Source organism: Syngnathoides biaculeatus, chromosome 19 (assembly GCF_019802595.1).
Source record: "Syngnathoides biaculeatus isolate LvHL_M chromosome 19, ASM1980259v1, whole genome shotgun sequence".
In the NCBI taxonomy this organism is placed as follows: domain Eukaryota; kingdom Metazoa; phylum Chordata; class Actinopteri; order Syngnathiformes; family Syngnathidae; genus Syngnathoides; species Syngnathoides biaculeatus.
The window spans coordinates 14,337,430-14,361,645 of NC_084658.1; the positions used below are offsets into that span (position 1 = coordinate 14,337,430).

The window sequence follows — 24,216 nt, forward strand, 5'->3', positions numbered from 1 at the left end:
ATCTGCATAACCTCGCAAATATGTTTCATAGATTCCCATCAGGGGTCCCAATACGGCGGCGCCTGTCAATACGAGTGACCCGACGGGAGAATTTGTCGCAGAAAATCCATCATGATTGATTGAAATTATTATTTTTTATACTTTGAGAATAGCAATAGTGAACTGTTTTAAAAAAAAAAAAAAGGCTTCAGTCTATGTTGTCAAAGTAAACGAGTACATCTTTAAAATAACCAAACAACTCCCTTAAGACATGCCCTGTTAGCTATTTGCTAACATACAATGAAAAACGCCATTTAAATGCTATTGATTAGCATCAATACTTATAGTTTTAGTACCCTTGTAGCAACAAATTTTTGGGCAATAGCAAAATAACTTGGGTGGTATAGTTTTCATTTTTGGGGGTGTATTGAGTCAAATTCCCCCTTCCCCACTTAAGTACAGTTAAAGTATTTGTACTCTAGTACTTCCCACCACTGGCTGTAATTGAACACATGCTCAGTGTTTCCTGACATGATTTATTTATTGTATATCTACGTAGCTGAGGGTGGTCCTCCATCATTATGTATGTAGGTACAAATACTCTTCCGGGTTTCCCGTCCCGTCTATATGAGCAATGTCCGCGGCGGCCGTCTCCGTGGTGACGCCCCGCCCCGGTTGCCGTGACTTCCAGCCGTCTTGTTGACAAACGCGTCTCGCTGGAAATGAGCTTGACTCGATAATTATAATTATCGCGACAACAATTTGTCCATCAGTCCTCGTAACTTTTTTTTTTATGGACTTTCTTTTTTTAATAGCCCAAACCAGTGAATTAATCAGAATGAAATCACGGGGAGGGGAATACATTCCAAAATAATCATTTGCGTCCGCGTTATTTTGCATCGGTAATGCGCAACATGCGCGATCACATCTATTTCTGCTCCGTCGACGCGGTTTGTCCTCACGTCCCACCCCAACAACAGGTGACCCCCGTGCTAATTGCCGCGACGCGGCCAAGTCGTCCCCAAAGCAACCCGAACTGCCCCCCCCCCCACCACCACCACCACCAAATCCCGCCGCGTTGTTCCGCCTAATGAGCTGCTCTCTGGCGGCGTCGGATGAATCGGCGCTTTTGTCCGCCGCCTGCCTATTCACATCCCTCCCCGCCCGCTTCCCGCCTCCCCCCATGTCGACGCGTGTGCGCTACAGAGGCCTTGACGGCTCACTCTTCACGAATGTTTGACTTGGCTTCCGTCAGTCACCATGAAGAAATTTGCAAGCGGACACGCTAGTGCTAGTGTCCATATTGCAAAACTTTTTTTTTTTTTTTTTCTGTAACAGGGGTGGAACAGTGGATCAGCTGCTAAAGCGTTGGCCTCACAGTTCTGAGGTCCCGGGTTCGATCCCGGCCACGCCTATGTGGAGTTTGCATGTTCTCCCCGTGCCTGCCTGGGTGTTCTTTGGGCACCCCGGTTTCCTCCCGCATCCCTAAAACATCCAGCATTAATTGCACACTATAAATTGCCCCTCTATGTGATTGTGAGTGCGGCTGTTTGTCTCGATGTGCCCTGCCATTGGCGACCAGTTCAGGGTGTACCCCGCCTCCTACCCGCTGACAGACAGCTGGGATAGGCTCCAGCACTCCCCGCGACTCTCGTGAGGATAAGCAGCAGAGAAAATGGATAGATGGATGGATTTCTAGAACAGATGAATTGCACTTCCATCCATTTTCAACAGGGAAAGTGCATTTGCGATGTAGATTTACTTGTGAGTTCAGAACCCGGTTCCAGAACGCATTGCGCACTTATCTCAAGGCACCAGCGATATTATGTATGTAGCTTTAATAGGCGGCTGTTCGTATACTTTTCTGCATACCAGAGACTGTCCGTCTTGCCGCTGATAAGATTTATGCCGTTAGGAATGTCACCTGGGAGGAGACGCTTTAAAAAAAAAAAAATCGTCTGCAAACATTGTAATCCGATAACATGACACAATATGACAGCGCTTGCAGGTGCGTGGATGTTTTTTTTTTTTTCCCCTCTCTTTGTTGGTTTCTATTGAACCGTCCGGTTTCTATTGACACACGGCCTGTTTTTGTCGCGTTGTCTCGCGCTTGCGCCGTTCACACAACACTTAAGATGGACGACTCGTTCGACAGGGTGAAAAGAAAATGCCGGCAAAAAGCATTCACGTTGACGTTCAAGTAATTTTAGTAATATTACTTAGAGGTGTAAAAATGTAACTGATCAAATGAGACAAGGGATCATTTAAGGGCTCAGAGTGCTTTATTAAGTACATAAAAAATAATTTGGGCACTAAAATGGACACCGCAGTCATTGTACAAAACAACAGCAGGGGATTAGTACTAATAATAATAGTAATCGGTAGCGGTAATAGTACTGACAGTCTTATGGATCAATCAATTGGAAAGTCTTATGCCGATCAATCACGAATTGAGGTAGAATTGAGACACTGCATGGCTGTAGAGGCCATTCAGTCGTCACGCCGATTGTTACAAAGAGTTTGAATTGGAAAAATGCCACAAAAAATTATAAATACACTTTCTGTGTAAAACAGTAGACAAATATATTTCAAACCAATTTAATGACTCCATTCACCAAAGGGGACATTTTGTAACAGACCATCTGTTTTGACCTAAATTTAATACATCTCTACATTACAGGAAAAAATAGCAATCTTTCACCAGTGTTTTATGACGAATTAAGTATTAATTAAAAAAAAAATTATTTCTCGGTTGATACAATGTAATTTTAAAATGTTTTTTCAGGGGGGGAAAGTAGAGCAATCTTACAGCAAGAAAAGGCATTATTGTCTAGACAAGATTTTTTTTTTTTTTAACCGTGCATTAAATATGTCCACTACAGCAATAAATAAGGGTCAGAGTTCACTTACAGCTCTCAAATCTGTACAACATTCTCATCAATTCTTGAGAAAAGCAGCAACACAGTGCAAAAGTGAACGTTTTGGTTTTCTACCACTTCTAAGTTCTTTGGAGGGTGATTTTTTTTTTTTTTGGGGGGGGGGCCCCAAAGCTGGAAAAGAACTCGCTGACCATTTCTTTGAAACACTTGAGTAGGTACACTTGCACAATCCTCATCTAGTGGGATTGTCATCAGTCACCAGAACAAAGCAGACAAGTCCTTGCGCCACCTAGTGGGCGGATTGGTCAACACGCCTTTGAAACTTTTGACCTCCCCCCACCCTTGAAAAATGCTAGGTTTTTGACCCCCCCCCCCCCAAAAAAAGGGAAAAAAGTTGGATGTTCTTTAAAAAAATTTTAATAAAGTTTTGTTTTTTGGGGGGGTACTATGGGGATAAATCTTAACCCTCTCTGGACCAGATAAAATTTTGTAATTTTTTATAATCTGATACTTTCAGACAATGATACTCTGGATTTTTGAAATTTACGATTGTACTAAACCTGTTGCAAATTTGCAACCCCTGCCCGGAAAGGGTCAATCTTGCCTTTTCAAATTAAAAAAAAAAAAAAAAAGAGTCATATTACAAAAATAAATCCCAGTTTTAAATAAAAAATATTTCAATATTTTTTTCCCCCCAAAATAGAGCCAATCTTATCTATCTAGTGTGGTTATAGTGTTGAGTAATATTGCTACATCCCAAAAACTTTTTATATGACGGTTACGTGCGTTCTTGGGCAAAAACATCTTTAGCCCCGGCGATCGCACGGGTGTACCTAAAGCGTCGGGGACGCGTCACTCGGCAGGGAGCGTTGTCGCGTCTTTGTCTAAAGTCACCGCGACGTCGGCCTTGGGTCCGGCGTCTGCGGTCGGGTTCTGGTTCTCATCAAGGCCCGGGTGGTCCTCCTCGGGCAGGTAGTGCCCGCCTTCCTCGGCGACTATCTTGTCCACGCGCTCCATCAGGCGCCCCACCTGTGTCTGCTCCTCGAACACGCAGTTGTTGATGACCATGTAGCGCCGCCGGCACTTTTCCAGCACGCGCTGCAGCTCGGCGCCCTCGCGCCGGATGTAGCGCTCCAGCGAGATGGTCCGCAGCACGTCGGCCCAGGTGAACACCACCAGGGTGTGCCGCCACACCCGCTCCCCGAACAGGCCCACGTGCTCCTCGATGCGGGCGCGGTCCAGTTCGGTGAACATGCCCACGGGGATGACCAGCAGGAAGGCGTGAGGGCCCGGCGGGCACAGGGTGGCGCCCCGGGCGATCTCCTTCTTGTAGGACTGCGGCGTTTCCTGCGAGGAGTACCAGCCGGGCGTGTCCACCACGGTGACCGGGCGCCCCTGCACCTCCGTGTGCCGCGTCACGCAGAACTCGGCGGCGCGCTCCAGCCGGAACTCCTCGCGGCCCAGGATGGTGTTGGCCGTCAAGCTCTTGCCGGGCCAGCGCCAGCCCAGGACCACCAGGCGCAGCGGGGACAGACTCTGCTTGGGGCCGTTACTCTCGCCGGATGCCAACGACTCTGAAATGAGGTACAACCTTTTTGTTTTGTTTTTTTAATTTTACAGATTACAAAAAAGATCTTGGGGGGGAGAGGTGATAAAGTAAAGTCAAGAATAGTAATATAAAGATGATGTCATTTTTAGTAGTATTACAAGAAAAAGGTCAGGCTGTTTTTGAGGAAGCAAAGTATCAAGCATGTTGGGAAAGTTTTTTTTAACACATTTAAATTTTAAAATGTCTATCCCATTCCAATTTTATTCTTTTACTGTTATAAAAAAACAATTTTTTATGGAGCCGTGACATTTACAACTTTTGTGTAATCCTAAACTCAATGGATAGGTTTCAATTGACGTCACCACCACGCTTGGGCCAATCGGATAAATTGACGATGGAAAAAAACTTCACGCTTGACCTATCATCTGTGTTCGCTGAAGTCTATGACACACAAGATGGCGTAATTTTAAACCTCTCCATTCAAATATTAAAACTTGAATGTGGTGCGGTTTACAATCCTACAACAGGAATTTTAGGTGTTTCAAGCATGTTAAATAGCGTTTCGCGACCTAAAAGTGAGCATGACAAAATGAACTTGAGAATTTCATACGTTGTAGAAAACACGAAGACGTAAAAGAAATTCAAAACAAGACTTTTGTCCTTCTGTCGTAGCAGGGGGAAAAAAATGTCCGCGTGAGTCGTCACACGGAAATGACAACAACTACCTGTGGCGGAAGGATCTACTACTTTAAAACCAAAATAATAAATACGAATACAGTAAAATTAAGATTTGTTCGTTTCAGTTGGGATGTGTTAACAAAGCTTTGAGACTTGTGCCCGTCCTCTGTGCCGAAGAGTTTAGCCAGCGGGCTAAAAATGTTCGCGTTGTTCGCTGAAATTCAACTTAAAAAAAAATACAAGGAAGACGAAAATAAGTCTCCAACTCACCCGAAGTCGGTTCGTGATTGTTGGTTTCCATAATGTTTCAAATTGACGCTCGTTTTAGGCTCGAGTTAGCGTTGGGAGTTCACTTTGCGTCGGCGAAAGTGCGGAAGAAAATTCTGCTTCTTCCTCCTTGCTGACGTCATTCCCACTTCCGCACGAGTGAATATATATTTTTTGATAGTTTGCAACTCTTTTCAGGATTATAAACTAATCTGACGGGAATAATTTCACTCAAAAAAATAATGTTTAGACAGACAAAAGAGCTTCCTGCTTGGGGACGAATAGAAATCGCTCACTTCCGGAGTTATTAAAAAAAATTATTGTATGATAGTATGTTGATCAATATAAAGCCACCTAAACGTCATAAAATAAATTATAATTCAATGAAAATAAATTGTACCGTGGCGCAGACAGGGTACTCTTTAAAATAAAATAACCTTATCTGAATAAACATCTTATTTTGCAGAAAAATAGCAGTAAATCTCATTTTTTTTTCAAGAAAATAAGTCATGACAAAGTAATGGAAAGAATTATGAGAGCACTTTTTCTTCAATTTCTTAATTTTAATGCTTGGTATTACTAATACAGGGATATTAACTAAATACAAAGAGCAAGAACGCAGCTGATTTTGCAATATTTTGTCTTATTTGACATCCGAACGTTTCAATTGTATTCCCATAGACTTTGGTGATTCAAGAAAAGGAGGCAAAATGACTAGATCAACTCAAATTGAAATCTTACAAGCAATTTTAGTCATATTTGTCCAAGCAAATGTACAAAAATGACTCCCAAGTTAAACATAATTAAACGTCTTTTTAAAGAATAACGACTGGAAATTTTACATAATGCACAACTTCCTTATATGCACAAAAAGAAAAATCAAAAGTGTAGGACAATGTCTTTTATTATAGTTGAACATAAAAGCAAAAAATATTTACAATGCAGCTTTGAGTTTATCTACAGCTGTTTGACTTCAAGGGCGGAGTTTGACCTTCTCAGTGATGGAAATCCTTCAATTAGTTGCTTGCAGACAATTCTGATAAAATCTGAAGATGAAAGACAAAACAAAAGCGACAGGAAGTGCAGTAACTATTTCCTTCGGTGCGACATGGCGACTGCTCGATGAACAGATAGGGAACATGACGCGCTCCCAATAGTTTAAAATCCCCCTGGGAAACTAAAACAGCTAAATCTGTCAAAGCCTCAACCCAACCCCTTCTGAAAAAAAGAACAAAAAATAAATTTTATGATCCCCACGAGGCCAGCATGTGCATGTCATCTTCCTCTTCAGCCCGTCTTCTGGCCGCTGAAAAAGCAAAAATATGAATGACATTGAGAATTATGACAGCAGTGTCAAGGTTGTAACATTTTAATCAAGGCAAATTGAAATTTCAGATATATTTTTAAGGAAAAACAATTACTTAAATTTTGTTCACGAAAACAATGGTGACGAGAATTCAACGGCAGTGAATATTTTATGGCTTCAGAAGTCAAATATCCGTGTTCCCAAATCCTGAGAAGGCCGGCAGTTAACGGATTATAAATAAAAAAAATAGTAGTATTTAGTTCTCGATGAAATGTTATCCTTATAAGGAACAGAGTAGCAATCTTATGGCTAAAAATAGGACTTATAAAGTTACATTTTGGGGGAAAAAAATGGATGTGTGAAGAAAAAGTTGTAATTGATGGGAGGGGGGGAATTTTCCCCCCGCCAGAAATGAAGTACCGTAATTCCCGGTCTACGTAGCGCACCACAGAAAGTTTAACGCTAACGGTAGCATTAAACTCTTTGTCTACCGAGGCTTATATCCAAGTGCGCTAACACTAGCGCCGCATCGCCGCACCGTGTGAAAAAAAGTCGTGGCTTGTAGGCCGAAAATAAATCTTACAAGAATAAAATCATTTCCCCCCCCCCATCAATGAAATCCAAATGGACGTAGTACATACTTGCGCGGTGAGCCACGTGGCCTGATGGAACCGAGGGCAGCCTGGCGCTGGGCACCGAGGGAAGTCCTCCCATGCTCAGCAGGTTCTTGTCCAAGTCCTCCTGCTCCAGCTCCTCCAGCTCGGCCAGCAGCTCATCCTAACAACAATAATTAGTCACTTTAAAAAAAAAAAATGTTCTGTGAAAGGATTCAGCAAATAGTATACCTCGTCGTAAGTCTCGCCGTATGGTTTGGAGATGGCTTCGTTGATCTCGCGGGCCACGTCTTGCTGTTCGTTGATGTCCTCCATCAGATCGTCTATTTTGTTCAGATCCCTGGAACAAAAAAGAAATCTATTGTAATTTTTTTTTTTTTTTACGTATCCTTAATGGAGGACTTTAGATGCCACTGAAGTGCTCATTCCTTTTTTTCTTTATTTAAAAAAAGATAGTGGCCATTTGTCACGTTGCTGTTTACAGTCGAATTGAACTGGGAGTGACAAACAACTTGAAGCAAGCACACATGGCCTCTTATTTGGAGAACTGTACGAGCAAGTCTCCTTTTTGGCCCAGGGAAAGCTTAACTAAGTGTATGAGGGTCAAGACCACTGAAAAAAAAAAAAAGTTTTCATACGCAGTCTCTATATAGCGAATGAGGGCAGGCGTGGAACTCACATGCTCTCGTGGACCTTCTTCATGGCCTGGGCGGCGTAGCCCATGTTTCTCACCACCTCCGTGTTGCTGTGAGAGTTCTCCAGCGCTTCCCGCTGGAACTCGATGGTGGAGAGCGTGCCGTCGATCTGCGTCAGCTGCTGCTCCAGCCGCTTCTTCCTCTTCAGGGCCTGGAGGGCGGCTAGGAGGTCGAGCGCATGCGTCAGCGAACCGGTACAAAAAAAAAAAAATTGGAATCGTCCCGGTATGACGCGGAGGAGGTATTTTTAGTCTGCCGTCAGTCAACAGGCAGTGTGGCAAGTACTCACTTTTATTATTGCATGGAATTATCATACACTAAATGTGATCTTGAATGTTTATTTATTGGATTTTTATTATTTTATGCAATTATTGAGATTTACTCTGGAGTTATTGAGTTGACATTTCAAGACACTTTAACATTTGTCGTCATGTATTTCAATTATTTGACATTTTAATGTAGTTAAAATGATTGTTTTAATATTTTCATTTATTTAATGGAATTATTCTATAACGTGGATATTTAAATTCTATTTAATCGATTATGACTTTAGTGGCGTTTTTTTTTTTTTTTTTTTCCAAGAGAATGCTACAAAAGGCCATAATACATAATAAATTGTTATGATCAATTTTCACCCAAAAAAAAAAAAAAAAAAAAAAAAAAACGTGACAACTTGTTAGAACTTTCGTGTTTTGGGCAGAACCTTTTGGACCTATTCAAAAAGAGAAATGGTTCCTGTTTTGTTGGCAGATGCACCTGTGACTGTGTGTCGGCCTAAAATGGCGGCTCTCAAGGCACCTTATTAGGGTTTGCTTTTTTGAGACGAGGCCTAAATCACCACATGAATACTTTGTATAGAGTAACAATTCGGAGAGGTTTTTTTTTTGTTTGTTTTTGGGGTGGTGAACTTGCAAAGATATTACATACCTCTCTTATTTCTCGTGCCGTGCTTCTTGGCTATGATGAGTTCCTGCTCTATTCTCTTTTCCAAGTAGTCCTGCTTCTTGCTCAGCATGTCCTCGGTCTCCCGGAGCTTGTGGATGGCCTCCTGGGGAGAGGGCCCCCCCTTGGACCGGTGGTGGTGCTTGGACTTGCTCCCCGACGACGAGCCGGAGCTCGAACTCCCCTTGAAGAATTTCGAGATTTTGCTCATTTTGGCGGAGAGTTCCCCCGTCGCTCGCTCGCGGTATGCGGACAACAAACTGATGTTATGATTGTTGAGTGTTTAAAGGGTGTGCGAATGGAGCCGAGCAGTTTTTCCAGCTTGACAGGATTTGGTGGTTGACAATACGCGTTTGGCCACACCTGTCGCCAGCTCAAGCGCTTTTCTCCATTTACCTGCACGACGTCATTGCAACTCAACCCCACCCCTTTCCCCACGACAAATAAATTATTATAAAGTGTTACCAATTATTTATACATACTAATTTACCTCACCTTGCAATATGTGAAATTTTAATTAATTATCTCTTGATAAACGTCCCGTCTCTAAAGTAATTCAGTTATTGTTAATCTCAACCGATATGACCAGTATTGGATTTCACTTCCTGCGTTAAAGTTCCCATACATCCGGAAATCGGCAGATAAAATTATTTATTCAAATGTTCTGTTCTATAAATCTCAACATTTTGATATAAGAGTATCCGCATATGCTTTTTATCGACAAGCAGTAGACTTTTGAAACACTTGAATTGTGACAAAACCACTTCGTAGGTTGACTTTTGTTTCTCGTATTTTACTTCCGGGGTCAAATTGCTGTTGCTATCCGTTTCGACAAGAAGCTAGCAGCTGAATTCACGCTAGCCTAATGGCCGAGTTAGACATCGGAAAGCGTTGTCAAATCGAGTCATGTCACCAACAAGGTCTCTATTGTCTTCGTACTATTGCTCAAATGTTTATAACTATGATGAATTTCTATTTTTTTCCATTTCTGTTTCCTGGAAATAAAAATAAGTATCAAATTTTCAGTCAGCCATCTCATTCACAGCTCATGGCATAATTACTTTGATATCTAAATGTGTTTCGTCTTTGAACGGGTTTTAAATCAAAATGTCTGCACTATGTATAACCCCTGATTGTTCCTTTCGTTCATTTAGATTTCCTTCCATTTGTTTGTGATTCCTGCAATGGAGTGTACTGGTAAGAGTCACAACTTTCCTCGCAGCGGGCATTAGAACATCATTTGAGTTGACCTGTTTTTTTCTTTTAATTATTTTTTTTAAATCGTTGTTTATAAACTTGTGAGGTAATAAACCACTTGGTTTAGTTGCATCGTCAAAGAGAGGAAGCCATTTTCTATACTCAACATTGGGCAATTTGTCAAATAAAATGTATTAATTATAGTCACATACTCAAGTGGGGCGTGAACTACTGTAATTTTGTATAATACAACCAAATTCTCTTTTTTTTTCAGCCTTGAACACAGAAGCAGAGAAGCTCACTCATGTTCTCAGGTGAGAACCACTTTAGAGGTAGATCGGTGGAGGAAAAAAAAAAAAAAATTCCTGTCCCATAGTTAACTTGTTTGTGTCTTGTTTGGTGTGCTACAAATTCTTGAAATTATATCGCAGGAGCCTGTGAGAAGGGAAGCCAAACCTGCGGGCGGCAGCACAAGTCACCCGTGCTCCTTCGAGGACTGCAAGTGGAAAGAACCGCTACCCGTTATCTGTCCGCAGTGCGGGAAACATTTCTGTTTGGCGTAGGTTGATGCCCTTTGACCCAAATTTTACTCCATGTTGAATTTTTCCCATTCATATTACTCTAACCCGTCCCCTTCTCGCAGCCACCGTCATCAAGATGATCACAAGTGTGAGAAGCTGGAGGTCCAAAAGCCACGCATGGCGGCCACCAAGGAGCTGGTGCAAAGGATTGTGGGTCAGTTACTAGTATCAGGATAAGGAGCACTAATTTAAAAAAAAAAAAAAAAAAAAAGACTGGATGATAAGGAACCATTGGGTGACATTTTTCTGCAGTTCTTCTTTTTCCCACATGGGATCAGTATCGTGCAGATTTTGTGTGTTATCTTAAACTGCCACGCACTCGCAGAAAAAATACTGAAATATTGATCTCGTTTCAGTTGGCTCACATCATGTGCTTGCTCTGTTTAATAGATGAACAAAAGTACATTACAGTAATGTTTATAACAAGCACATTTTTATTGTTATTGTGACAGTGCGTTTAAAAGTAACCCGGGCGGTTATATGATTTGAACTTTGGTACCAATTCAGTTCATTTGGGTCATTTCGCATAGCAAACCTGATGATGATGAGCTAACAAATTTCCACTCCGTCAATTCAGAATCCAAAGATGGGTCCAAACGTAAAGGGCGGAAAGGGGCAAAGAGCAGCGCCACGGCAGCTAAGGTTGCTCTAATGAAACTGAAGCTTCACGCCGCAGGAGATAAAACTTTACCGCAGGTGCCGATTATTTTACCGTCGTTGTTGAATTGTTTACCGATCGTATTCCGCCCTCGTCCCTCTTTCAGGCTGAAAGGACCTACTTTGAAGTGTATCTGCCTAAAGGGGGTCATGCCACCAGTCAGCCCATGTTCTTCTGCTCAAAATGGAGCGTGGGGAAGGTGGTGGACTACGCCGCATCCCTCGCGTCCCTCAAGAACAACAACAATGTGCTCGCAGCCAAGGTAACAAGCACAGCACGTTGTTTTTTTTTTTTTTTTTTTTGGGGGGGGGGGTTTAGTTAAAGCCACGGGACTTGCAAACAGTCAGTAGTTAATTATAGCTCAGCATCGGTCTGCTTGAAAGCTGAAGACAAAATGAAAATGATCCCATCCATCCATTTTCTTTGCCGCTTATCCTCACGAGGGCTGCGGGGACCACTGGAGCCTATCCCGGCTGTCAACGAGCAGGAGGCGGAGTACAGGTCGCCAGCCAATCACAGGGCACATAGAGACAAAAAGCCACACTCACAATCAAACCTAGGGGCAATTTAGAGTGTTAATAATTAATGTTGCATGTTTTTGGGATGTGGGAGGAAACCGGAGTGCCCACCCGGAGAAAACCCACGCAAGCACAGGGGAGAGCATGCAAACTCCACACAGGCGGCGCCGGGATTGAACCCGGGATGTCAGAACTGCGAAGCCAACGCTTTACCAGCTGATCCACCGTGTCGTGAAAATCATCCCAAGTAATAGAAAAAAAATGTCAAAGTTTGGACCAAAATCCAAGCCCCAAATTGACCTCATATCTGGTAATTTTATTTTTCATCAGCAGGTACAAAAGCGCACATTTTAGCACTTCCTGTCGTCAAAAGCACACTCACTGGAATCTTGTTTGTCCTCCCATGCTCACCACTAGTACTCGGATACTTGGCGACGACGTCAGTATTCTTCTGCCCCAATGCTGCTTTTTTAAAAAATGTTGTTTTATTTTTTGCCCCTAGAAGTTACGCCTTTGCCATCCCGAAACGGGGAAGGCGTTTCGGATGGACGAGAGCCTGCACGCGCTCCTGACCGACCCGGAAGAGCCCCTGCACAACGGAGGTCACGTGATCCTGGAGTACCTGGACAACGACAGCGCCGGCTTGGAGGACGTCTGCAACTATATCGCGCACGGATGACCGAATCAGAATAAAATGTAAGTTTCAGTCGGAATGCGTGTCCGTGTCTTCCTCACGGTTACCTCGGGGGGGGAAAAAAAATAGATCGGGATGTATTTGAATTCAACGTGATTCGTTATGGATCCAACATCACATGTCTGTCTATGAAAATTGCCCCCTTTTTGCCTAATTGAATTTTTTTTTTTTTTTTAATAAGTGTTAGTCTTAGCTTTGAAACATTTTCTTAAACTTTTGGGAAAATATTTCTATTTGGAGATATAATTATAATATACAAATTTGTGTTATAATATAAATAAAATATAATCATATTTCCATTTAAATACAGAAAATGGGAAAAAAACATACGATATATGCAAGAAATATACGAATTATACAAAAAAAACTTGTAGGCATGAATTTTTGTATTCTGTATCATTCATGAAAGTAATAATTTAATTTCATACAGATTTGTGAAATTTAAGGGTACTGAAAACAGATCGGAAGAGAGAGGAAATATTCTTTTGGTTCGTAACTGGTATTGTATATATGGTCGTGCGATCGCGTTCTGCAATAAATAATAATGTAATGGATCTTCATTGTTCTATTTCTATTTCTCCAAATGAAGACATCGGGCGTGGCTCACAGCGAAGAGGGAGATTTTTTTGGCCATTCACGGTAACCCTCCCGTGATTGACATATGACTTGGCCGAATCACGAGGCTTTTACGAAGAACGATTCCGACCAATCGCGAGCGCTGCTGCTATGATTGACACATACGGCAGCCATTCACAATCGCAGCTACGTCAGTGGGATTCTTATAAATAAAAAGGGGGCAAGTCCCCATCATCAGACGGTCGATTGTGGTGATCGTTGACAGGAGGACATATTTATTTTGTTCCTGCTTCCTATTTTACAGGATTCTTCGGCTCGCCATTTTTACGTCCGACTGATCGGTCGCTTGGACAACGGCGACTTGATCCCCCCGCTTTTAAAAAAAAAAAGCCTTTTTTTTAGTGCAATTAGATCGAAAGGGATGCCGCTGCAGACGGACCCCGACGTGCGCAAACAGTCCCTCGATTTAATCTCGTCGCATTTAATCGGAAAGAGTAGTTTTTCTATAAACCGAAAAGGCCTCAGTGTGGCGCATTCTCGACCGAGTGCTTCTTTAAGATGGTTAAACGCGCACTAATTGCTCGACTGTAAGCTCGTGAAAAAAGAACCGAGAAGACTGGGGGAAAAATACCACAACAACAACAATAATAATATTAGCCAGCCGAGCTAGCTGCTAACAGTTTGGAGGTGACCTGAGCCGCAAAGGCCACACATAAAAAACGGAGCCGAGAAGACTCAAGAGTGAGCCGAGCGACTTTTTGTGGAAGGTTGAATTGTCTTCCGCGACAAGAAATATCGACTCGGTAAGTGAGGCGTTTATGTGCGAACAAAAAGGAAGCTGGGAGAAAGAGTGTGGGGGAGGGGAGGGCACAAAATGGCTCCCCTTGGCAGATGGGGCCTCAAGATGGCGCTGCGCTCACTTTTCCCTCCGCCGTGTAAACAAGCGAGCAAACGCCCACTTTTTGCCAGCAAAATACTGACAAAATGTTTTCAGTTTTAACTCCTTTTTTTTTTTTTTTTTAAATCGCTGGGTGGGATGGGGTGTCAAGATTTACCTTTTCAGTTTGTTTTAGCACTTTTAAAATTTATAGGATATTGATAATTTAGACTATTTTGGTCTATATTTTTCTTTATCAATTCTATCTCCAGGTTATACGATGTTAACACTTTTTAATGTACAGTTGACATCATTTTATATATTTTTATTGTTTTGTTTTAATTGCATTTCATGGGTTATTGAGCACATTTTTTTTTTAAATGTTCTCTGTAAAAATAGCTAAAACTTCAACCATAGAGGTGACGTTTTCATTGTGCTTTTTGTCTTTGCAACTTTTACATTAAATTGTAAATGTCAATCATTTCGTCTTGGGGAAAAAAATGGCGGTATTTTTAATAATTGTTGGTTTGACAAAATACTGAACTGTGTTTTGTTTTTGTCACACACAGAGGAGGCGATGAAGTTGCTGGAAAATTCCCATTTTGAAGCACTCAGCTCCCGCCTGTGTGCTGAAACGGGAGAGTCCCGTATCCTTGGCAGGTTTGTTCACTTTTTTTCGTAAAACAACTTAAAAACACGTTCTTAGCTGTCTTGAAAAGCAAATTATTAATCTGTTATTGATATTGGCATGTAAGATTTATGAAAATATTTTACAACTTAAATCTTGGAAGCTGTAATGAGCACAGTAAAACGAGAGCAATAGAAAATGCATTGTTCATTTCATATTCCTTTGCAGTATCTGAAATAATTGTTGACATCCATAGAAAAATATTGACTCTATATGTAGTAAACTGTTAGCCAGTACAAAAAAAAAAATTCGATCAAAAAAATATTTTTAAAGGTTTGGGGCTTTGGATATTGAATAAATTCCTGCCAAAATAAAAGATGGGCAAGTTCCTATCAGGACTGTAATGCAATGTGGCCTGATTTTATTTCCCTCTTGCTTATAGGGAAAAAAAATTATATATATATATTTATATATATATATATATATAATACCACTTCAATAACATCCATCCATTTTCTTAGCCGCGCATCCTCACAAGGGTCGTGGGGAGTTCTGTAAGCCTATTCCAGCTGTCAACGGGCAGGATGTGGGGTGCACCCTGAATTGGTTGGCAGCCAATTGCAGGGCATGTCGATACAAGAGTTGCACTCACAATCACACCGATGGGCAATTTAGAGTGTACGATTAATGCCAATTTTTGGGATGTGGGAGGAAACTGGAGTCCCCACTCGGAGAAAACCCACCCACGCAGGCACGGGGAGAATATGCAAACTCCACACAGGCGGGTCCGGGATCGAACCGGGTCTTCAGAACTGTGAGGCCAACGCTTTACAAGCTGACTTCCGCCCACTTCAATAACAATTCACTCAAAATGTACTTAAATGAGAAACTGTATCTAAATAAATCTTTAAAAACAAACCGTCCTGATTGATTAGATACATGAACTTGGAACGTGCTAAGCGTACACCTCGTGCTGTCTGTTTCTGGGCAGGAAGTAATCGTCACTCCTATGAACAGTCGCCGCTAAAGGGAGCAAATTGACTGACTGCGCTAACAAACCAACCAGAATTTTACGGATTAACCGCCCGACGTGTGACCCAAGCGAAACGTCGGCGACGTCGCACGGTGACCGACAAAATGAGGCCAATAGAGCAAGCGGCTCTGTGCTGTTGCGCAATCAACACAACACGGAAAGTTAACGCCAAACTGTGTGTGTGTGTGTTTAGCTTACATAAGCGCGCAACACGCCCGCAGTTGCAATTCCGCTGCGTATCATTTACAACAACAACAGCGTACGTGCACACACAAACTGGTTATTTTAAGTGTGCATACGGTTAAGTAGAAGCTTGCTGACATTTAGGCCCCTTAGCAGATTAGCAAGGGTACAAAATGCCCGATTGGAAATGGGTAGACGAAAATAACATCTCCAATAATGTATACACACACATAGCTGACATAGTTCAGGACGGCACATGTGAGGATGATGATGTCGTGTCGGTGAATATTTGCTTGTAGTGATGCGCTGTACAGACGTGCATAGGTTGTTTGTTGACATCAGCTGTGTTTGTGTGGAGGGGGGGGGGAGTCAGCTCAGTTGCCGGCGACTCCCCCAAAATAGTCACGGCGGCCCTCGGCCGGCGCTGACTTGCGTAACCGGCACACGTATCGCATTTCGACAGCGTCTGACGCCGACCTTAAGAAAAAGAAAAAAAAAAAAAAAAAAAAGAAGACAGCGTGTCGCAACTTGCTCTTGGGAGATAAGCGTCGAACGCTGGAGACGTGCAGCTCGTCTCATCAAAGCAGCGAGCGCACTTGCACTTTTGGCAAGTTTATTTATTTTTTTGCGATAGTGCTCACTTTTGAAATGAATCTGTTGGCCGCAACATTTGGTACGCCCACGCAAACACGAGATATTCAGGTTTTACAAACAAATGTATTTTGGGAAGCACTTTTTTGTGTTTTTTTTTTTTCTTCCACATTTTCACATAAGGCAGCATGATGGATCAGCCGGTAAAGCATTCGCCTCACGGTTGGTTCAAATCCCGGACCCGCCTGTGTGGAGTTTGCATATTCTCCGGTTTTCTCCAGGTGGTCACTCCAGTTTTCATCATTAATTGGACACTCTAAATTGCCCCGAGGTATTTGACCCCTAACGGGACAATCCGAAAGAAACATATGTACGTAAATTGCCCCTAGGTGTGATTGTGAGTGCGGCTGTTCGTCTCTGTGCCCTACGATTGGCTGGTGACCAGTTCAGGGTGTAACACCGCCTCCTGCCCGATGACAGCTGGGATAGGCTCCAGCACTCCCCACGATGCTACTGAGGATAAGCGGCAAAGAAAATGGACGGATTTTTCAACTAAAGGTATTTTTGTGCGCCGACAGGATCGAGAGCTACTCGTGCAAGATGGCGGGCGACGACAAGCACATGTTCAAGCAGTTCTGCCAGGAGGGCGAGCCGCACATCCTGGAGGCTCTGTCCCCGCCGCAGTCCGCCAGCGCCGCCAGTCCCGAGCTGTCAGTTGGCATCGCTCCCACCCCCTGACGATGTTACGCCGCACCGCGCCGCCCACATCACAAAATGTCTCCCTCCGTTCAGGCTGGCCAAGAGCAGCGAGGACGCGGAGAGCCCTCTGAGCGACAAGTGTTGCAGGAAGACCATCTTCTACCTCATCACCACGCTCAACGAGTCCTTCCGCCCGGACTACGACTTCAGCGCGGCGCGGGCCCACGAGTTCAGCCGGGAGCCGAGTCTCAACTGGGTCAGTCGGTCGCGCCCCCCCCTCCTGCCGTTTCCGCGGGGTAAACGTTTGCGGTTGTCGGGGTCGTGCTCAGGTGGCCAACGCGGTCAACAGCAGCTTGTTCTCGGCCGTGGGGGAAGGATTCAACTCTCTGGGCCCCGAGTTGTGGAACGCCATCGACCAGGAGATCAACCTGCCCGCTTGCGACATTTACAGGTGACAGCCGACGCAACCAATCCAGGGTGTTAATAGCATGAAGCCTTTTAAAAAAAAAAAAAGGCTAATTGCTCCCCCCAATGTGTTGTCCAGCTACAATCCTGATTTGGACTCCGATCCTTTCGGCGAGGAAGGCAGCCTGTGGTCCTTCAACTACTTCTTCTACAACAAGAAGCTGAAGAGGATCGTCTTCCTCACGTGCCGCTACGTCAGGTAAGCACATTTTGCCCGCCCCGGCCACTCTTCTTCCCCCTCCTCACTTTTTGTCGCCGCCGGCAGCGTCCTGAGCGGCTGCGGCGGAGACGGCCTGGATAGCGACGAGCTGGACATGGAGCTGGACGACCGCGACGAGGAGGATGAGCTGGACGGCTTCTCGGAGGACAGGTTAGTTCACTTCCTGCGTTTAGCGCGTGCGCCACCTTGACAATAGTCACCATCGCCGATTGTCTTTGCAGGCATCCCAGAGTTGTTTGCGTGTGAGCCTTCACCCCCTCCCACTACACCCCGCGGTCGTGTTTTCCACCCAAAGCCATTTTCACACTTTTTGTAGGACGTAAATGCATGTTTTAGAGTTTGTTTTTATTGAACATGCACTTGAGACTCGGTCCAAAAATAAGGAAAAAAAAACAATCTCCTGGTCGGGAGCTTGTATGTCGTTACTGTTTTGAACTCTTTAAAAAAAAAAAAAAATGCTGTTTCTCTTCACTCTCATTAACAAAAGCTCATAATCTATTGTAATGTCAAACATTTCCTTTTTTTGTGTCCAATATTCTCGTTTTCTACGTTTTTGTGCACTTCTCCATGCAAACATGATTGTAGAGTACAACCAAGCTAAATGACTGTATCTGTACTTTCTTTCCTGTGCTATAATATATTCCTGATGTGAATAAACTTTTTTTTTTTTTTTTGGTGAGATTAGCATTCATTTAGCTAAAAAAAAAGCCTTTTTTTCCCTAGCTGAGAGCATTTTCTTTTCCCAAATGACGATTACAAAGAGTTTAACGCTAATGCTGCCATGCTAACTGGGCGGGTTAAAAAAAAGAACATACCGCCGCACTAACAGGGCCGGACCGGTAAAAGTCACTTCCTTGGCAGATATATTCCACCGGTCTCACACTTACCTTTTCCCCTCGCGTGCCCCCCTTGTGGCTGTTAGAAAAACCGCACCACCATGTGTGAAAAGTCGCGTCTTATAGGCCGGAAATTATAGTAAACCTTGAACTTAGAGTTAAAAAAATAAAATAAAAATTCTCCCCCGTTTTAGGTGACAGTGACTAAGACAGCCATGACTCAAAAATATTTAATTGTCATAAATGTAACACGAGCTCCTTTTGAGAAGACATCTTGATTGAATCTTACAGAGACACAAGACTGCGCTTAAGGCTTCGGCTCAAGTATTTTTGACTGACTAGGTAGGACGCGGCCCAAGTACTGTGTGTGGGCCCCCCCCCACCCCCTGTTGGAGTTTTTACAAACTTGCGCACATGCAAGAGCACCATTTATCTGAGGGGTGGGGGGGGAGATCCTCTGGCTAAACACTGAGAAAGGATGACATTAAATAGTGGAATTTAAAATACTGTCATAAAAAAAAGAACAGTTTGTCCAAGAGGGGAGACGAGGAGGGGATAAAAAGAAGGAAAACTAGAATTAAGCACATTTTTGCTCGTGGAGCCAAACCACCAACTGCAAAGTAGCTTACGTGTGACAAAAAAGAAAATGTGGGGGGGGGGTCATTTTTTTTTTTTTTTATGTCCTTGAACTCATCAGTAGAAATGAAAAAGACTTCCCTTAAATGGACACCGGCGTGCAAAAGTCATGGCACAAAAACTCGCTTGTCGACGTGGTCGTGCCGTCGGGTTTGTTTTTCCTCAAAGTGAGAAAAAGATGGGTTCGCCCTCAGAAGTCCATGAAGATGGGGGTGGGGGGGGGGGGGCTATCTGAGTCCAGCCTGTGACGTCATCCACTCTAGGCCTTGACATAAGCTGGAACAAAAATGCAAAAATTAGCTCATAAAACAAGTATTTTTCTTCTTTCGGGGAACAAAAAAAAAGGTGCATTTTTGCTTGTAAAGCTACCTCAAACTTTTTTTTTTTTACCCATAAGTCTATTTTTGTTGGAAGACTAACCCTTTGTAAATACACTTTTTAAAACTCCAAATTAGCCAACATAAAAGCAAATTTTATACTCCTGAATATTTTCATCTTGAAAATCGGCCTCAAGATGTTTCCGTCACAATTAAGATGTTACTACATAAAGTATTTTTCTTGTAAAGTTGTTTTTACTTGAAAGCACAGCGGTGTTTACATTCAAGATATGAACTTGTGTCTGTAGCTTTTCCCTTCGCTATACAAAATCAATATTGCTTGCAAAAACCAAAACCCTTCTCTCCTCGTGAATTTTTTTGAAAAGATGTATTTTCCCCGCCCCTTGCGTCAAGGCCGCGACGTTATTTTTCTTACCCTTCCCCGGTGAGGGCGCAGCAGGACTGGATGTGCCACGGGTGGTCCTTGATGGAGCTCAGCGTCATGTACTTGGAGATCTCGGCCGCCGACATGCAGTCCTTCATGTCCTGCTTGTTGGCGAAGATCAGCACGGCCGCTTTGCGCAGGTCCTGGAGGGAGGGAGGAAGGCGACGGGGGCCGCCGGTCAATCGGATGGGGAGGGGTTAGCGGGGGTGTCCCGACGGCTAACCTCGTGAGCTAACATCCGGTAGAGTTCCTCTTTGGAGATGACCAGACGCTCTCTGTCTGTGCTGTCCACCACCAAGATGACAAACTGCAAAGAACAACCGCAAAAGTCGTCAGCCGTATGCTAACAGTCGCCATAGCGAGCGCAAAACCCCGGCACTCTTTGACCTTCTTGAAGAGAAAACATTTACGGTGTTATTTATGGGCAATAATTCACACCACAAACATCGTATATTAGTTGGTGACAACCACTGATCTAAAAAAAAAAAAAAAAAAGACTGGATGGCTCGTTGGCCAACAAAACTGAAGTCGCCATCTGCCATCTTGATACTCCCACAACAACCATGTGCAGCGTGACTGAGAAATCACTCCACCGGTAAGTTAGAAAGATTTACTTTGATACTGTTAAAGTTTGTAGGTAAAGATTTTTTTATTTTTATTTTCTAATGAGCTTCATTGACTTGAACAAAGTTTTGTTCACGGTTGTTGTTGTTCACTGCTTCACGTTTATAGGCTGATGTCAATATTTTCTCAAACTTCAGTGGATAAGCAAGAAAACACTATGAAATTTTTGATGAATTTCATAATACAGAACTCTGCAAATTGAATTTGATTTTCAAATGCGAGGAAACAAGTTGAAATTTTCTGTCTGAAATAGGACGTAGCAGACACAACAAATGAACTTTTAGCGTTTAGCATGTATTTTCCCATTGAGTCATTATTTCCAAAAATATATCAAAGTGATTGACTTAAAAATTGAATGTTTTTATGACAAAAAATGCTCAATTCTTTCCCGTTATGATAATAGTGCTTCACGGCGTATTTTGGGAAAAGATAACGTCACTGAAATCGGGCCCTCGGTAATATCCAAGGTTTCTCGCTAGTCACGGTGTTCTATGTCTTTCCTTTGCACTTCGCCTTTTTTGGCTTACCAAGTCAAATTAAAAATCCTTCATGTTACCAGAACAGAAAAAATGTCTTAAGATAACACGACCAGTTTTTATCCCACATGCCAAACTTTGAGGAACAAAAAAAAAAAAAAAACCCCGTCATAATCCAACCTGTAAACCGTGTCCTCCACACGTTGATGGCGGCAAACTGGCTCCAACCAATCGATGCGTATGCGCTATCCACTCCATTTTTTTTTTTTTTAGATCAGTGGCGACAAGCGAAAGAACTCCACTCGGAGATGGAAAAGTACGCCGGCACTCGCGAGGCCGGGGGCCTCTTTGTGAACGCTTGACCTTTGAACCGCGCTCGCCCCCTCCGTGAACAAACGCGCCATCTGCCCTCCCTCCCCTCCCCTTCCCACGCGTGTCCTTGTACCTCCGTATTGGAGTAGTACGTGTTCCAGGAGGCCCGGAGCGACTCCTGGCCGCCAATGTCCCACATGAGGAAGTGCGTGTTCTTCACCACGATCTCCTCCACGTTGCTGCCGATGGTGGGCGACGTGTGGACCACCTCCTTCATCAGGCTGCCCAAAGAACACATCATTAGGGACATGGACTGTCGTAGTGGGGGGGGGGGTCAAACTCATTTTTCTCGCAGGCCACATTGTGGTCCTGACTTCCCTCAGGGGGCCGTTACGACTGGAACAAAAATATTTAATCATCTAATTACAGCATCAATTTATGAACTAGTTTTGGGAACACAAAAATGGTTTGTAATATCTCAACTTATCATTTATGTGTGAAAATGTGAAATTTTGGTGCAGATTTTTACAAGAATCAGAAATTGACACGCTAGATGTGGCTTCGCGGGGCCTTGAGTTTGACACTAGTGCAGTAGGCAAGGGACCACAATATTATTATTATTATTACAGTAGTAATGTACACTAGGTCCAATTTATTTGCTGTTTAGTGTATTTTCAAGATTTTTTTTAAATTAATCTGATTTTACAGTTTTGATGTTTTTAGTATAAACAACATTGATAAAAGTAGAAAAGTCCTTACAACTGGTACAGGATGGTGGTCTTGCCGGCGTTGTCCAGGCCGACGATGATCACCTTGTGCTCTGCCAGAAAGAAAAAAAGATTTGTACGGTTCATATGCTGATTGCAACAGTAGCAACGCTGACATTGACCCCCCCCCACCCTCACCCCCAGGAAGGAAGCATGATCACAGCCTTCCAATTCTGACAAAAAGGATCTTGTATATGACTTCCTGCAGCTTTGCAACACAACAGCAGCGGGTTTAAAAAAAAAAAAAAGTCTACAAAACACTTCAAACGTTTTAGTGACCAAAAAAAAAAATTTCAAAAGCGCTTCAACCAAAAACGGAATAAAAGTAGTAGGGAAGTAGTATTAAACTATTAGTATTATAACTATTAGTAGTGTATAAAAAAAGTTTGCAAAAGTGTGCACACCCTTTTATTAACTAAGTCGTATACAGAATTTAAACTTGCTCTCAACATCTTAGCTCCCCAAAAACTTCCACCATGAAAAAGGACCACATGTAACCCCAAATAAAGTTCTGATTCTGTCATTGTTTTGTTTTTTTTTTCCCTTTCTAATTTCTTACAAAAATCTGGAGGTTTTGTGTTAGCACTAGCTGCTAAAAAAATAAAAACAATCCACCACAATCTTTCACTGTAGGTTTGTGTGAAACTGCTGAACTTTGACACATAAAAGTTGCACTTCTTAAAATTGCTCACCTATAACAAATAGTTCACCCACATGGGCGTTAAATAGGAATAATCAATAATAGTCCACCGATTTAATTACCATACAATGTACAGGTTTCCAATTACGCCATCTTGTGTCACAGAGGTCATAGAACAAAAGTGACAGGTGAAGAGTCAAGTTTTTTTTTTTAATCGTTAACTTATCCGATTGATCTCAAGACTGTGGTGACGTCATTGGAAACACGTTTTTGTTTTCAAGAATAAGTTTCTAATAACATATTTTCCCTTATAACATTGTTTCTCTCCTAAAACTAAATCACAGTCAAATGATAAAGTTTTCTAAAAATAAATATTTGAATATTTTTTTTCTAACAAAAAGCTACGATTTAAAAATAAAATGATTTCGAGGCAAAAGTATGTTTTCTTCTCTAAAAAAAATAATAGACTAAGAAGACATTTGCCATGAGAAAAAATGCTGACAAAGGCAGGACTTTTTTTCTCACGGTAAAAAAAAAAAAAACGAAAAAAAAACATTTTTGATTAGACTCTCTCGAAGTTGATTTCTCAATGTATTTTTTTCCATATCTATCCAAATTAGGAACATTGGCGCAGGAGTTTTAAAATGAGTAGTTTGGGTGCCAAATTGCCAACTTTCGCAAAACAACGAAACACGAAGTCGTCCGAAGGCATTCACGCGACTGAGCTAGCCGGAGTTTGATTTGAAAAGAAAGAAAAACAAAAAGAAATGAAATTGTTTTCACCTTGGTTACAGAAGAAGCTCCACAGTTTGGCGAATATAAGGCCCATTGTTTAAAAAAAAAAAAGAAAAAAAAAAAGAAAAAGAAAGAGTGACGGCGATGTCCGTCGGTCCGTCCGTTCTTTGTTCCTCACATCCGTCGCTTCGGTACCAGGCTGGAAGTCCACACGGCGTCCGAGCTAAGCTACGAGCTTACGGCGACTTTTTTTTTGTTTTTCCACCTCCCGAAACGGGCCCCAGGTGAACACCGGTCCGCTTTGCATGGAAAAAAAATATGCTGGGCTGCGACGAAAGATTCGGGGAGGACGGGGTTGACGGAGCCGGTTCGGTGCCAAGAGAACTGTGCGCCAGGCTGCACATCGAGCGGGATGACCGACACCGCTCGCCCTTCAGCTTCGACTGCAGCCTGCAGAGAAAGAAAAATGGAGAAGAAAAAAAAAAAAAAAAGGGATTGATGTGACGTCATCACACAACGACACGTTCACATTTTTTCCCTAAACTAACTAAAACTTTTAGATAGATATATGGTCACTGAAAATATGTTTATACTCTTGA

At 42.7% G+C, this 24,216-nt stretch overlaps 5 protein-coding genes across 6 annotated transcripts; 2 read left to right on the forward strand and 3 right to left on the reverse strand.

Moving 5' to 3' along the window:
- Window positions 1-1,961: 1,961 nt before the first annotated feature.
- LOC133492477 (GTPase IMAP family member 9) lies at window positions 1,962-5,597 on the reverse strand. Its single transcript, XM_061804712.1, has 2 exons — window positions 5,356-5,597; window positions 1,962-4,432 (listed from the first exon to the last, which is right to left on the reverse strand). Exons 1-2 carry the CDS (start codon window positions 5,384-5,386, stop codon window positions 3,711-3,713), a joined length of 753 nt encoding a protein of 250 aa, XP_061660696.1. The 5' UTR covers window positions 5,387-5,597; the 3' UTR covers window positions 1,962-3,710.
- A 641-nt stretch (window positions 5,598-6,238) lies between these two features.
- chmp4c (charged multivesicular body protein 4C) lies at window positions 6,239-9,292 on the reverse strand. Its single transcript, XM_061804714.1, has 5 exons — window positions 8,895-9,292; window positions 7,952-8,129; window positions 7,504-7,612; window positions 7,300-7,435; window positions 6,239-6,658 (listed from the first exon to the last, which is right to left on the reverse strand). Exons 1-5 carry the CDS (start codon window positions 9,118-9,120, stop codon window positions 6,597-6,599), a joined length of 711 nt encoding a protein of 236 aa, XP_061660698.1. The 5' UTR covers window positions 9,121-9,292; the 3' UTR covers window positions 6,239-6,596.
- A 315-nt stretch (window positions 9,293-9,607) lies between these two features.
- zfand1 (zinc finger, AN1-type domain 1) lies at window positions 9,608-12,590 on the forward strand. Its single transcript, XM_061804711.1, has 8 exons — window positions 9,608-9,829; window positions 10,064-10,106; window positions 10,381-10,420; window positions 10,538-10,665; window positions 10,750-10,841; window positions 11,265-11,383; window positions 11,452-11,607; window positions 12,366-12,590. The coding sequence occupies exons 1-8, from the start codon at window positions 9,775-9,777 to the stop codon at window positions 12,540-12,542; spliced, it is 810 nt and encodes a 269-aa protein (XP_061660695.1). The 5' UTR covers window positions 9,608-9,774; the 3' UTR covers window positions 12,543-12,590.
- A 765-nt stretch (window positions 12,591-13,355) lies between these two features.
- Window positions 13,356-18,499, forward strand: maf1b (MAF1 homolog, negative regulator of RNA polymerase III b). The gene is made up of 8 exons (XM_061804713.1): window positions 13,356-13,936; window positions 14,580-14,670; window positions 17,024-17,155; window positions 17,238-17,400; window positions 17,474-17,595; window positions 17,689-17,808; window positions 17,875-17,979; window positions 18,051-18,499. Exons 2-8 carry the CDS (start codon window positions 14,588-14,590, stop codon window positions 18,073-18,075), a joined length of 750 nt encoding a protein of 249 aa, XP_061660697.1. The 5' UTR covers window positions 13,356-13,936; window positions 14,580-14,587; the 3' UTR covers window positions 18,076-18,499.
- Window positions 18,500-18,881: 382 nt separating this feature from the next.
- On the reverse strand, window positions 18,882-24,090 carry LOC133492480 (ADP-ribosylation factor-like protein 5B). 2 transcript variants are annotated; one of them, XM_061804715.1, is made up of 6 exons: window positions 23,666-24,090; window positions 22,235-22,295; window positions 21,609-21,756; window positions 20,287-20,370; window positions 20,055-20,206; window positions 18,882-19,577 (listed from the first exon to the last, which is right to left on the reverse strand). In XM_061804715.1, exons 1-6 carry the CDS (start codon window positions 23,709-23,711, stop codon window positions 19,529-19,531), a joined length of 540 nt encoding a protein of 179 aa, XP_061660699.1. In that variant the 5' UTR covers window positions 23,712-24,090; the 3' UTR covers window positions 18,882-19,528. The 2 variants fall into 2 exon arrangements, with proteins under 2 accessions (XP_061660699.1, XP_061660700.1); XM_061804716.1 differs by lacking the exon at window positions 23,666-24,090 and adding an exon at window positions 22,381-22,437.
- Window positions 24,091-24,216: the final 126 nt, after the last annotated feature.